General features: G+C 39.5%; 1 protein-coding gene across 1 annotated transcript; it reads right to left on the minus strand.

Annotated features, from left to right (window-relative positions):
* Positions 1-13,317: 13,317 nt before the first annotated feature.
* Positions 13,318-15,318, minus strand: LOC112754740 (uncharacterized). The gene is made up of 3 exons (XM_025802491.2): positions 14,974-15,318; positions 13,851-14,886; positions 13,318-13,756 (listed from the first exon to the last, which is right to left on the minus strand). The coding sequence occupies exons 2-3, from the start codon at positions 14,610-14,612 to the stop codon at positions 13,535-13,537; spliced, it is 984 nt and encodes a 327-aa protein (XP_025658276.1). The 5' UTR covers positions 14,613-14,886; positions 14,974-15,318; the 3' UTR covers positions 13,318-13,534.
* Positions 15,319-15,362: the final 44 nt, after the last annotated feature.

Raw genomic sequence — 15,362 nt, forward strand, 5'->3', positions numbered from 1 at the left:
ACCACCTGTACTCGGTAAGCCCGTGGTCGGAGAACCACTCTACCTGTACCTAGCCATAACGGAGGAAGCGCTGGCAGCGGTCTTGGTGCGGGAAGAAGGGAAAGTTCAGCAACCAATTTACTTTATGAGTAAAGCGGTGCAAGGAGCAGAACTTTGGTACAGCAAGTTGGAGAAACTGGCACTAGCACTCCTGACCTCTTCCCACAGACTACGGCAATACTTCCAAGGTCACCAAGTGGTCGTGAGAACAGATCAGGGAATTCGTCAAGTGCTCCAAAAACCCGACCTAGCGGGAAGGATGATGACCTGGGCCATCGAGCTATCCCAGTACGATTTAAGATATGAGCCTCGACATGCGATTAAGGCACAAGCAATGGCAGACTTCCTGGTGGAAGTAACCGGGGATCCAACCGAGGACGCGGGCACACGGTGGAAGCTCCATGTGGGCGGAGCCTCCAACTAGAAAGTCCAACCGGAGTCATCTACGAACAATCGGTCAAGTTCGAGTTTCCCATATCGAACAACCAAGCGGAATATGAAGCCCTTCTAGGGGGCTTGATCTTAGCTCGGAAAGTCGGGGTCATGAGGCTGGAAGTATGCAGCGACTCACAGGTCGTCACCTCGCAAGTAAACGGAAGCTACCAAGCCAGAGACTCGCTGCTGCAGAAGTACTTGGAGAAGGTCAAAGAACTGAGCAAACAGTTTGAGGAGGTCATGGTCTAACACGTTCCGAGGGAAAGAAACACACGGGCAGACCTCCTATCCAAGCTAGCAAGCATGAAACCTGGAGCCGGCAACTGGTCCCTCATTCAAGGCATGGTAAAAGAACTAGCAGTTGCCCTCCACCTGAAAAAGATAAGCCCCTCCTGGATGGACTCCATCACTGATTTCTTGCAGAATGGCAAACTCCCTGAAGATGAGAAGGAAGCTAAAGCGTTGAGAAGGGAGGCAGCCAAATATACAATAATACAAGACCAACTGTTCAAAAAGGGACTAGCCAACCCTTGCTGAAGTGCCTGCATCCCAACCAGATGGACTACGTACTCAGAGAAGTCCATGAGGGGTGCTGTGGTCACCACATCGGGGGCAAAGCCCTAGCAAGGAAGCTCATCCAAGCCGGATATTACTGGCCATCAATGATGGAGGACTCCAAGGAGTTCGTGAAAAAATGCGTCAAGTGTCAAGAGAATGCCAACTTCCACAGAGCACCGGCCACCAAACTGAGCCTACTGATGTCCTCCCGACCCTCCGCCCAATGGGGAGTCGACCTCTTGGGACCTCTCCCGGTTGGCCCGGGGCAAATCAAATATCTCATAGTCGCCATCGACCATTACACCAAATGGATAGAGGCCAAGCCACTGGCCACTATCTCCTCATCCAATTGTAGAAAGTTCATGTGGAGACAGGTGATAACTCGGTTCGGCATCCCAGAAGTCGTCATCTCAGACAACGGGACGCAATTCACTGACAAGAAGTTTGTAAAGTTTCTCACTGGTTTGGGCATCAAACAGAAGTTCTCCTCGGTAGAGCACCCCCAGACAAACGGGCAAGTCGAGTCCGCAAATAAGGTCATCTTGCTGGGCCTCAAGAAGCGGCTGGACAATAAAAAAAGGTGCATGGGCCGACGAGCTTGCCTCAGTCCTCTGGTCTTACCGTACAACCGAGCAGTTTGCCACGGGAGAAACCCCCTTCCACCTGACATACGGGGTAGACGCAATGATACCCGTAGAGATCGGCAAGCCGAGCCCACGGTTACTTCTCAAGGGGGTGGAAGAAGCGGTAGAGAAGGACCTAGTAGATGAGACCAGGGAGATGCCCCATTTGTCAGAAGTAGTACTAAAGCAAAGAATGGCCTTGCGCTACAACACCAAAGTGCTCAAGAGGGAATTCGAGCCAAACGACCTCGTCCTACAGTGCAACGATATCGGGCTACCGACTCAGGGAGAAGGCAAACTGGCGGCGAATTGAGAAGGCCCTTACAAAGTCAAAGAAGTGATTGGTAAAGGCGCCTACAAATTGGAGAAGCTCGATGGAAGGGAGGTCCCGAGAACTTGGAATGCAGGTAACCTGAGAAGGTTTTACTCCTAGCTCAAGCACGCGGGCCAGGCGATCTAACGAGCTTAATTATTTACCTTTGTACTCGCCATGGTAATAGACTTGTTTAATTACCGATTATTGCTTACTTGTCAAAAATTACCTCTCTATTATTTTTTTTCCTTTCTTTCTTCCCTACTTACATATCACACGACAATGAGTTCCACAACGCATTAAACGGAACCGCGATACGGCACCCCGGGACTGATCATCCCGGGAACCACCTAAATCAAAGCCATAACAAACGGCTACAACGATAGCAAGGCCACGACCTGGCCTTGCCGAATTACCAACACGACGGTAAATAAACATGAGCGAAAGCTCACGCTGACATAACGGTAACAAAACAAAACGAAAATGCTACCAGATAAGCAAAGAAGACGATAATCAAAAGTCGACCAAGCAACTCAAAGTATAACAAAGTAAGCTTCACAAGTTCTACAACAAAACCACAAATCCATACAAAAGCATAAGGTACAAGAGCACATTTCCTAGGCATCTCAACAATCTTGCCATCCTTGATCGTCTTGAAAACTCTAATTGCCGACGTGTCGAAGTCGGGAGCCACGATCTTCACCCGGGCCTTAAGGGCCTCATTAGTCATGAAGATTGCGCTCTTCCCCTGCTCTCTGGTCTCCTTATGCTTCTTTTTGAGCTCCTCAACCTCAGCTTGAGAGGCCTTAGCCGACGAGATGGCCACGTCGCGTTCTTTCTCCAAAGCCACCACCCGACCTTGCGCGGCACTGAGTTGACTCTCCAGAGTCATCTCCCGCTCGGTCAAACGGGACACGGTGGCATCGGAGGTCTTCATCTTCTCCTCGGCAGACGCAGCTTTCTCCTCGGCAGCCTTAAGCTTTTTCCCCGTCTCGGACAGCTGCTCCTGAAGTGTTTCAACTTGAGCTTTGAATTCATTGTTGGCCTTGGCAGCAGTCTCGAGTTTCCTGCGTAGTGACTGCATCCCCGACAACTCGAACTCGGCCTTCCGAGCTATTACAGCTCCGCGGAGAAGCGTACGGTACATCCACCTCGCCTGCCCCGCAAGCTCGGTGCCGAGGAAGTGATCTTCCATGTCGGGGATCAGTTGGGAGTCTATGAAAGCCCCAGCATCGAAGTTTCTCTCCATCGCGGTGAGAGCTCCTTCAGGACTGAAGGATGCCCTCTGTCTTTTGGGAGTGGGGATAAGCTTCAAGTCATCATCCTCTTGTTGGGTGGAGGACAAATGCCCAACGCCGGCCGTCTCCTCGGGAATAGGGGAAGCATGCGCCCCGACAGAGTTTTTGTCGGACATCTCAGCGTCACGAGTTGAAGGCACCGTCTGATCTTTCTTCTCCTCAGAAGGGTTCTCCGGCTTCCCATCAACCTTTTCGTCGGCCTTCTCCTCATCACTGTTCTCCAAGAAGGTCTTGTACAAGCCCTCAAGCCCTGTCACCGAAGCAGACATCTCCGCTGAAACAAATAAGCAACCAAGTTAGTCATGAAACCGGCATGAGCAAGTAAAGCAATAGCAAAAAACACAAACCGGCATGAGCAAGCAATAACAATGCAAAAACACAAGGCAGAGTAACTCACAAACATAATTCCTGGCGACCTCCCGGTCACCCATAAGGAGGTGGGAATTCACATGGTTCTTCCCAAAAACGGCCCACAACACGTGTAAAATCCCTATAATACCCTTCTCTTTTTCTTTTCCAAACCAAAATTCTAACCCTAATTTTGACATAACACACTTCCTCACACACTCACCAAAACCCTAGCCGCCCTTACCCCTTCCAACAGCAAAACAAAAGAACAACAAGGGGAAAAGAGAAGAGGGGGAGAACCGGAGAGGGAAGAGAAGAGGAAGGAAGGGAGGTGGCGCCGGTGGGCGTTACTGCCACCGTCGCTGCCGTCGTGTCGTCGCGAGGAAGGCCAGAACCGAGGGAGAGAGAGAGCCGCACAAGGAGAAGGAGGCGTCATCGTCCCGTGTCGCTGTCGTCATCGTCGAGGTCTTCATCGTTGTCATCCATGGAGGTTGGCAAACAGAGGGAAGACGCGCCGTTCAACCCAGAGCCGCCACGGGAAAGGTCGTCGCCATCAAGCCCAGCCACCATCGCCGCCGTTCGTGCCTCTATTTCACGCCGCCAGATCTGTCGTCGGGAGAGAAACAGAACGCGCGTGGAGAGAGATGTGGTCGCAGGGAGGTTCTGCCACCGTTGGATCTCCGCTGCTGCTGCTGCCATGGCCGCCGCGCCTCTGCCGCCAAGAAATGCCAAGGAGGGACCGTCCGCTGCTGCGTTGTTCCTGTCGCCATTCGGATGTACCTGAACCAAGTTGTTGTTGCCACCGAAGCTGAACTGTTCCTGTCATTATCCCGATCCAGCCTTTTTCCTTGATTCTGCTCTAACTTTCATGTCCTATTATGCCACCATTTAATTTGTCTTGTCCTTGTTTTAATTCGATTTTAGTTTTGCCTGTTTTAGATTTTTGGGACTATCGCCAGCTCCATTTTGTTGCTACTCCGGTCCAAATTTTGCACTCATTCGTTTTATTCTACTTCAATCCTCCTTATCTTGAATTCGATACTCCGGGTTGGGTCTCTTCGGTCCGTTAGGACCATGCTGTGAGTAGGCTTTACATTTATAATCGTTAAGCTCTTAGCTTATGCTATTATCAGTTTTTAATTATATTTATAAAACTATTATTGAAGAACTTTGATTTGATTATAACAATTGATTTATTATAGCTGAATAATTCTTCTTATGAAATTTATATATTAGAAATTTTTACATGAGACTATATATATGTTTGATAAAGCTTTATATTATTTTAGAATATTGATTTATTCAAATATATACTTTTGAAGTATTAAAGTATTTGTTGGCACTCACTTAGAAATTATGAAATATGTTTCTATGATTGAAAAAGTATGATTTGAAAATATTTCTGATAAGAAAGTATTATCTGATTGATTTGATTCGATACTTTATATATTTGAGAGATTAAAGATTTATTGTATTTGAAACTATATGTTTTGAATTGGTTTGGGAGGCTCGTATTAGAAAACCGTAGTTAACGGCGGTTATGACGTTAACTTAGATGCATCTGACTCAGACTCCAGCTAGCAGGGGTGTTGCTAGCCTAACGTGTAGGCCACACGTTAGATCTGTTATTCTATTAGGACACACAAGAGGAAAGGGCTACCCATAGAGGTGGAGCCGCCCATGTGTGGACTTTTGATTTAATTTCTGTATGAGAACTCCCTTATTGATTCACCTATTATTATCAACTATTACTTTCTAATTAATATTACTTTGATAATAATATTTATATGGTATCATGTGGATTATAGATGTATTGTCTAGTCACTGAGTTGCAAAACTCACCCCGTTTTCTAAAAATATTTTTCAGGAACAAATATTTGACTATGTGAGACTTTCTATTCAAGAGTAACGGTCTACAATGAGTACCTATTCTTTGTCGAATTCCTAGAAGTGTATGCTCCATATGTCACAGGCAGGATCCAATCATTTTTAGTTATTTTAATTTTTTTTGTCAAAAATATATAATTATTTATTTTAGAACTTGTAAAATATTTGTAACTTGCTTATTCAACTTATATTTGAGTATGTTAGGTTTGCTATAGGTTTATTTTCCTGAGCTCCGGTCATGACTCATTTTGGGGTCGTGACAACACGTCGGCAATCCTCTTATCCACGACAGACATTCCCTTATAAGTCACCTTAATAAAGGTGTTAGACCCCACCCCGAAACTCCAGTACGTCGGGATGAGGCGCTCCCCCTCCAACGACAACAAGAAGGGATGGCGACCTTTAACCGGATGCACCTTAAAATACTTGTCTTTGAACCCATGATAAGAGTCCTCGAACAAGCCAAAGATCTTCCGACCCTGGGCAGATCGGAAGGACATGAACCCCTTCCTCGCTTTCCCCTCCTTGGAAGGATTCGTGAGGTTGAAGAAAAAGAGAAAAATATCAACAGACACCAGCAGTTCTAGATATTCACATACCATCTCGAAACAGCGGATGGAAGCCCAACTGTTCGGATGCAGCTGCGACGGCGACACGGATATCCGGTTAAGGAGCGCCATTTGAAAGGCAAAAAACGGGATGCGAACCCCCACCTGGGTGAACATGGTCTTGTAAAACCAGATCCAGTCAGCAACCCGGGGGGAATGGAAATTAATTTCGTATAATCGTTCGCTGGGGAAAGGAACAAAGACGTCGTAATTGGCTTCCTCGTCTGTTCCTCCGCACAAGTACTCACCTTGGCAGAACTCCGTTAGCTCCTCCTCGCCCATCTGGTTTGGGGAGTCCTTCACGTCGGAAGTTACCCAGGCGTATGGGTCATAATTCATGGCGGAGGGAGAAACTCGAGAAACGACGCGAGGCATACCTACAGTGGGGATACCACTCGGTTAGTCTATGAGGTCAGGAGTCCGGAAAAACCCAGAAACTACATTTAAGCCTATTCAATAGCTAAGATCAAGCATGGTTAAGGCAAAACTCAAACAAAAGCCTACCCTGGAATGGTAACTCCCTTTACGCACCTACTTGACACTAAAGACTATCTAGCATATAAATCAAACAAGCAGCAAACACGTAGCAACAAGCACGCAGAAAAACCAATAAAAAAGATAAGAGAACCTTGAAGCAGAAAGAGAAGGGATTAATGTTTACCTAGACTAGTTGTGAAGACTTGAAAGGGAAAGAAATGCACAAAGATGCAGAAATGATGCTTTGGGATATTGGGAGAGAAGAAGATGAAGATAGGAGAAGCGAGAATGGGAGAGGAAAACAAACGCAAACTGTTTAAAACTGCTACGCAAAGCGCAAAAGGACTGGGGGCAAAATGGTCTTTGTGCACAGGTTTTTCCAACCCATTATGAGCATTTAATGCTCAGTGTGAGGAACGAGGCGACAAACGGTCACCTCAGCAACGAACAGACACGCGCGTAAGAGGCACGTCTCCTCCACGGGCGGCCGACCTGACGACAACACACGAAAAGAGATAACACGCCACCAACAACCCTCACGACTATTGCTGGCGAGTTGGGGGCATTGTTACGGCCTGGACCAAACCATTTGCGGGCCGGCCCGACCCGAGCACCACCCGACCCGAACGGTCAGGAGTGAGGCGCTCAGTAGCTGACCCGGACACGTGTCCCTGACAGCTTTGCTACAGCTGTACGAAGGAAGCCTCGAAGAAGGTGGGCCTGTCCTTGCAGGGCCCACCTCTGACACGGTATATATGGGGAAGGTCCTACCCTTCCCCCCAAGGTACGACACATACCTTTTTCTCACCTTTTCACCTGCACACTTGACTGACTAGAGCGTCAGAGTGTCCTTGCAGGTGACACCCCCTCCTCCACACGAAGAGCTCAGGACGTCGGTTACTCAGGTTTTGCCCCACACGACTCGCATCCAGGCCACGCCCCATCACACGATCCGGAGATCCTTCCGAACCGTCCAGTACACGACCTACCGAACACTTATATATTCTGTCTCTTCAATATTAATTACCCATTACTGATTATTATTTTACATCCCTCAATAATAAAACCAATAATTCCCAAGTTTGGGGATTCTTGTGGTTGTGTTATTTTTTTCTTAATTATTATATGTATAATTTTTTATATTTAAAATTTAAATATTTTCTTTTAATTTGTTCTTTTGTATACAATATAAATAATTTTTATTTATTTTCTTAAAAATATTATTTTTTTTTGTTTAAGGATAATTTTTTTGTGGTTATAAAATTTGTCTAACTTGTCCAAAAATAGAGATAGAGTGCAAAGTAGAACTCACTCTTTTATTTTTGAATCTTATATGTAAATGTTAGGCACTATAAAAGATACCTCTATTTATAAATACTCTTAATTTATCAATTAATTAATATCTATTATCTATTATATATTCTAATTTTATAACCAAAATGTGTCATATATTATTTTTTATTGTAGTTAAAATCAAAACTTTTTCTCCAAAATTAAAGAATTCTCCTTTTCTTCTTACTAATTTTACAACCAAAATATATCACATGTCACTCCCTCATTATAACTGAAATTAAATTTTTCCTTCCAAAATTAAAGAATTCTTCATTCCTCCCTACTAATTTTACAACCAAAATGACATGTCACTCCCTCATTGCAATTGAAATCAAAATTTTCTCTCCAAAATTAAAGAGTTCTCCCATCCTTCCTCTTTCTTTCTCTATCTCTCTCATTCCTTTAAGCACTTTATCTATTTTATATATAATTATCAATATTAATGACTAATTACTAATTTGACAATTAAAATGTGTAACATGACATTCTTTAATTGCATTAAAATGAAAATTAAGGATAAAAAACTATATTAAATCAAATGGAAAAAGAATTTACACGATTCTACCAAAACCAAAAATGTGACATGGATACAATTCGAACTAGCTAAAGCAATAGTAATTCGAATCATCTAAATTCGAATTAGTCCTCATCAAAGTAATTCGAATGGATACAATTTGAATTATGCATGATTAATTCAAGGAGTAATTCGAATCATATTAATTCAAACTACATGCAAACGTGACCCACACTAGTTCGAATTAAGCTGATTCGAACTAGCCACCATTTTGACAGCCATAGTAATTTGAAACAGGTTGATTCGAATTATATATGCATGAGTATTAAGCGAGTTTGAATCAAATTAATTCGAATTATACATGCATATAGTATTAGGGTAATTCGAATCAGAGTGACATAATTTAAATAAATTTATTAAAAAAATTAATAATTTAAAAATAAAAAAATATATATTTTATTCTATGCATTAAAAATAAAACTATCAACATATTTAATTACGAGTCTTCTTCAAAATATTTATGAGCTATCAATTCGAATTTCATACAATACTCTTTCGCCCATTCTTGATAGTTCATAAATATTTTAAAAAAAATTTGTAATTAAATATTTACATTATGATGATCACATGACAGCAGCATATTGTTGCAACTTGCAAAGGTAAAATGAAATTAAAAAAAAATATGGACTCTGTCAATATTAATAAAAAGCGAGAATATTAAAGTTTACTATTATTTGTTATGATCCCAAGTTCATACTGAGAGAAATAATGATAAAAAATTATTCGATATTTCATTAATATGATCGTGATGCGTTATTAATAATTTTTTATCCTTAATATATCTAACTAGAGTATCAAAAACTCTATTGCATTTTTTCTTAGAAAACAATTACGATGTTAATATAATTTAATGTAACATTAAGCACATTATAGTCTGAAATAGATAAGTCTTATAATTTGAGTTTAATATAGTTTTTTTATTTAAATAAAAATTTAAAATTAAAAATAGACTCTTTTATGTTAAGAAAATTATAAAATAATTGCATCTAAAAATTTAATAGATTTTAAAATAAAACAATAATAAAATACTACAAAATTAAGCGAGCAACAAGAAAAGATTGTTTGATATAATGTATTACCAAATATAAAATTTTTTTTTATGCAATAAAAAATATATCTGTGAAAAAAAAAAAACAAAAAATGATTGTTTATTTTTTAAAAGAGTAAAGAATTAAAATTTGAACGTTGTATTTAACTACGCAAAAGAGTATTTTTAAAGGAATGAAAATGATGAATTGTTTTAGTAGAAATTTTGAACTTAAGGATAGTAATGGAAAGTTACAAAAATGACGTATTGTTTTAGTTGCATGTGTTATTATTATATTAACCTTGTTCAGAAGAAAATTTTGAAAAAAGATTAATTGAAATTTTTTGTCTTTTTCAATCTCTAACTTCTATATATACCTCAATCTCCTTCTTTTCTCTCAACCAACCTTATTGTAATTATCTCTACTATAAGCTTCATTAACTGAATTATTTTTTTAATTAATTTATTTATTATTGTTATCTAGATTTTTTTTTATCAATAGTATATGTAGGCTTATTTGTTATAATTTTTTTAGTAAGAGTACATAAAGAGTACATAATATATAAAGTGTAATAATTTAATAGATATTTTTAAGAAGATTGTAGAACAATGGCTAATTTGTTGGTAGAGATTTCAGGGACTTGGCCTTAAATTATAAAGTCACAACCACTACCGAAGTATACGAGGTGAAATATGTCGTAGCAACAATATACTCCTACAGATAAGAAGATTAAAGAGGTTAGTTGAAGGCTAAGAATGATCCACATTCTTTCACCCCAGCACCAAATGATCAACTATCCAATTTCTAACTATGCAATTCTATCTGCTATAAGCATCGAATTGTTTTCTTTTTTTTTTAATTAATTTATTTATTATTGTTACCAAGATTTTTTTTTTATGAACAGTACATGTAGGCTTATTTGTTATAATTTTTTAGTAGGAGTACATAAAGAGTACATAGTATATAAAGTGTAATACTCAAAAGATATTTTTAAAAAGATTGCAGAACAATGGCTAATTTGTTAGTGGAGATTTCAGGGGACTTGACCTTAAATTATAAAGTCACAACCACTACCGAAGTACACGAGGTGAAATATGTTGTAGCAACAATACGCTCCTATAGACAAGAAGATTTTAGAGGTTGGTTGAAGGCTAAGAATGATCCACATTCTTTTACCCAGCACCAGATGATCAGAAGCTGCTTTAGACTGCTTCACGGGGTCAATATATTTTGCATTTCGAGCTGACTACTAGACAGCCCATCCTGGACCCCAAATTTAGGGGGATCACTCTAGGTAACCACGATATATATGTGGTGATAACAGAGATGATAAATGATGTAGAATACCAGAAAAATACAGTGAGTATAGTCCGCAATTATAACTTAGAAGTTCTGAGAGGATCGTTTGTGGACGTGATGTTGAGGAGGCACCAGCTAGAGATTGCTTCAGCAGGTGAATGGGCTCTGCGTTTCGAATTTAACCCCCTTACTTGTATCTCTTTGTTTCCTCCCAACCAAATTTACTGCAATTCTCTCTACTATAAGCTTTATTAACTGAATTATTTTGTTTCTTTTAATTTATTTATTTATTATTGTTACCAAGATTTTTTTATCAATAGTAGATGTAGGCTTATTTGTTATAATTTTTTTAGTAGGAGTACATAAGGAGTACATAGTATATAAAGTGTAATACTCAAAAGATATTTTTAAAAAGATTGCAGAACAATGGCTAATTTGTTGGTGGAGAACAATGGCTAATTTATAAAGTCACAACCACTGCCGAAGTATACGAGGTGAAATATGTCATAGCAACAATACGCTCTTATAGACAAGAAGATTTAAGAGGTTGGTTGAAGACTAAGAATGATCCACATTCTTTTACCCCAGCACCAGATGATCAGAGGCTGCTTCAGATCTTCACGGGGTCAACACATTTTGCATTTCGAGCTGATTGCTAGACAGCCCATCCCGGGCCCCAAACTTAGGGTGATCACTTCAAATAACCACGATATATATATGGTGATAACAGAGATGATAAAGGATGTAGAATACCTGAAAAATATAGTGGGTATAGTCCGCAATTATAGCATAAAAAGTTTTGAGAGGATCGTTTGTAGACGTGATAGAAGCACCAAATAATTTACCATATACTTAGTGTGTGTTTGGATTTCAGTTTGTAAACGAGAGTTTGTATAAAATTGATTTTGCAAACTTGATTTTGATGAAAAGTAAGTTTGTGTTAAAGTGATTTATGTTTGGTAATTTTTATATCAAAATAGATTATAGTAAAGTAAATATTGTTTGGATTACACTATTTAAAATTACTTTTAGATAAAAATTACTAAAATAGACATCAACTTAAATAAATTTTTATATTATTCTATTATTTTAATTTAGATATTTAAATAGATATTATTAATTAATTTTATAAAAAAATTAATATTTACTTACTAAAATAAAAATAATATATAAAAATTGGTAAAATATATTTTTATATCAAAAGCAAAAATAATATATGAAAAATATATCAAAATATATTTTATTATATTATATTACTTATAAATTTTTAGTACTCTTGGTACTCTTTTATTTAATATTATTTTAAACTATAAATTTTAATTATTTATAATTTTATTCTTAGTTATAATTAATATTTTATTTTATTCTTTTTAATGGGATTAATAATTTATATTATAACAAAATTATAATAATAAATTAATATACAAGAATTATATTTACAAATTTTAATAGTCAAACAAAAAATAATTTTTTTATACAAACTCAAAAGTAAAAATTTAATAAAAAATATAATTATATATTTAAAATATTTGAATACTAAAGAGATTACAAGTAAAGAAATAAAGGGTAGAATTGATAAAAAAAATAAATTCAACACTAACGTGATTTTGTAAACGCAGAAGCTACAATTTTTAGCTTCTTGTAAACGCAGGTTAAGAGGCAAAATCACTTATGGGTTCAGAGTTTTAAAGAGTTGCCAAACATAAAGATGATACGTTCAAAGCACCTAAACGAGCTTTTCTCTTCTCCAACGTGAACCCCAAACACACCCTTACTTGTTGGAGATTGCTTCAGCTGATAAATGAACTCTGCGTTTCGAATTTAACCCCCTCCCCCTCTCCCTCCCCCACCCCCACCCCCACTCCCACTCCCACCTCTACAAAGATGATTTATCATATACTTGTTGGAGATTGCTTCAGCGGGTAAATGAACTCTGCGTTTCGCCCCTCCCCCTCCCCCAACTCTACAAAGAACACTTCCTCAAGCTCTCAGGGGGAGAACACCCTCCCTAACTTTTCGGAGAACCCCCCCCCCGGGGCTCTCCAGATTACAATTAATGGTCAAGAAAGAAGCCCAGCTAACAATTCATGGTCAAGAAAGAAGCCCCCAAGAAAGTACAATACCACTTAGTGTATTTACATATTATGTATTCATGGCATGCATCTCATATAGAATATAAAATATAAAATTTATCAAATTATGTATGCATTATCATTATCATATATTATATTAATGCAGTGTGCTTTTTTTTTTTTTCATTTATTTCGCTTCATCTCATATCATAAGATCGTTTCTTTATTAATTTGTTCTAAAAAAGATAAAGTACACATTTAATAATAGTAATAATTTGTTCATCAAAAAATAAGAATGATTCTAAATGAAACTATATTATCTGCTTGTTTAAAATTTTTAGCCCTTGATGGATGGGAAATTGGAAACACTGAACAAGCTCAATTTACCAATATGTAACAATATCTACCAATAGCTACAAGAAAATATCAGAGGCATTCAAATCGCTGCTTTGGTGATGAATAAAAAGGAATATATTCATACATCAACCAACAAAATCACGAGGATAATATTTCATAAGAAGAGTTCTAGGATAATATTTCATAAGAAGAGTTCTAGCATCAACAAACAAAGTTCCAACATCCACTTAAAAATAAGTAAAAAAGTTCATTTCTAAAGCTTGTTTAGTTTTTCTCAACGGGAATGTTAATGTTGTGTCTCCTGCAAGCTCATGTTCTCCAATGCCAAATTTGGTGCCTCCCAGGTTGCATTGGCCACAAGATTTCCATCCTTAATCTTGACAGGGCTAACCTCAGAGAGAAGGTCCAAGCATGGTGCTTCACAAAACACTCCAAGCAGGGAGTGAGCCTTCCAATACCCTAAAAGAATCTGTTCGGTGACATCACTCGATGGATCATAAGTTGAAGCCTGCATCATTTCAATCAAACAAAACAAATCAAGATTGACATTAGTCAATCGTACAATGAAAAGATCAACTGAAAAGGTAGATGATTATACATACAGGGTATCCAGCTAATGATGATACATCAGATTGGGGATGACAAAACTTCAATTTCAACTTGTCAATCTCATTGTTTATCATACTGGTGTATTGTTGGGACAAGTCAAACGTGCCAGATACATTGTTAGAATTCAACCACAGTCGAAAGATCCAAGTTAAAGCATCCATGGCAAGGCGATGGCCATGGTTGGTGGTGAGATCGCAGGAGAGAGCAATGTGGGTGCAGAGGGCTACCAGGTTGAAGAGAACAGAGGCCTTCTCCAAATGGATGTTATGTTGAGAAGAGTCCTGTTGCGGGTCAATTGCATTGTACCAAACAAAGATAGGTGGGTTGGGTGAGCCATTCATAGGAAAGAAAGGCTCAATCATGCAAAGGCATTTGAAATAACGGATGAGGCAGTCACGGCGAAAGGGCAGAGAAAGGTCATCACGCAGCATCTGATTGTGCAATTTGTGTACCATTGCGACAAGGCCTTCTACTCTCTTTGCCATGCTCTCAGAGTATTTGAGGACAAAGTAACTGCGCAGGGACTCGGAGAGATTCAAGGGCTCACTCTTCTTCAAAGGAAGGAGTGCATGAATATGTGAGAACGGCGAAGAAGACAACGAAGATGAGAGAATTGCCGAATTTGTTGGATAAGGAGGAGGCATGTCCCATGGGTAAGCCACCAGCTTTCCATCCTTCATAAGCTTGAAAGGATTGTACTCTGAGAGGATGAGGTCAATGCATATTTGTTCATTTTCTGGTAGCACGGGCATCATCGAGCCCCTGCAAAACCCTCTAACTAATATCTCAGTGACACATTCTGCATCATGATCAGGAGCACATGATGTGACCCATGAGTATACATCAGGTCCCTCGGATTCGGGTAGGAATGATGATTTCCTCCTCTCAGGAACCTCCGCCTGAAAAGAATTTCATCTTCTGCCGAAGATGAGTTACCCAGGTTTGGTCAAAAGAGTAGACATGTTTCCGTACAGCCGCACCCAAAACCTTAGATATCACTAAACATGCACTCAAATAAAGCCCATGAACCTACATCATCATCATCATCATCATCATCATCATCATCATCATCAAAATTAAAAATAAATGTAAAATCAATCAAGCGTCAAGACTGACCGATACAAACTCCCTGGCACATTCGTGTTTTTGGAAAGCGTTACTGGCGTCGTCGTTGTTGAGTTGTGCTGTAATTCGAGCTCGGAAGCCTGAGCGGGGAAGAGGTAGTGCAGAAACTGCGCGAAGAGGGGAGTCAAATCGAGGGTGGCGGTGACCACGTCCTTGGCAAAATCCTTCCAGAGTATGTCGAAGAAATTGGCGGCAACTCTGAAGGCGTCCATTGCAAGGTGACGGCCAAGGGCGGTGGTTCGGTCGCAAGAGGCAGCAATCTGGCTGTGGCTGGCTCCAAGGTTGAATAAGAATAAAGGCAGCAATCTCCCCTTTGTGGGTTTTATTAACAACAATCTAAAGAAAGATGAGAACAAGTAACTTGGTCGCAACATATAGTT

Source organism: Arachis hypogaea, chromosome 16 (genome assembly GCF_003086295.3).
Source record: "Arachis hypogaea cultivar Tifrunner chromosome 16, arahy.Tifrunner.gnm2.J5K5, whole genome shotgun sequence".
Taxonomy (NCBI): Eukaryota; Viridiplantae; Streptophyta; class Magnoliopsida; order Fabales; family Fabaceae; genus Arachis; species Arachis hypogaea.

Bases quoted from the DNA above. Each gene is read 5' to 3' on its own strand.
- LOC112754740 (XM_025802491.2), bottom strand. From the start codon at position 14,612: ATGATGCCCGTGCTACCAGAAAATGAACAAATATGCATTGACCTCATC. The intron at 13,757-13,850 runs GTATGTATAATC...GAAATGATGCAG, and splicing joins CATCATTAGCTGGATACCCT to GCTTCAACTTATGATCCATC.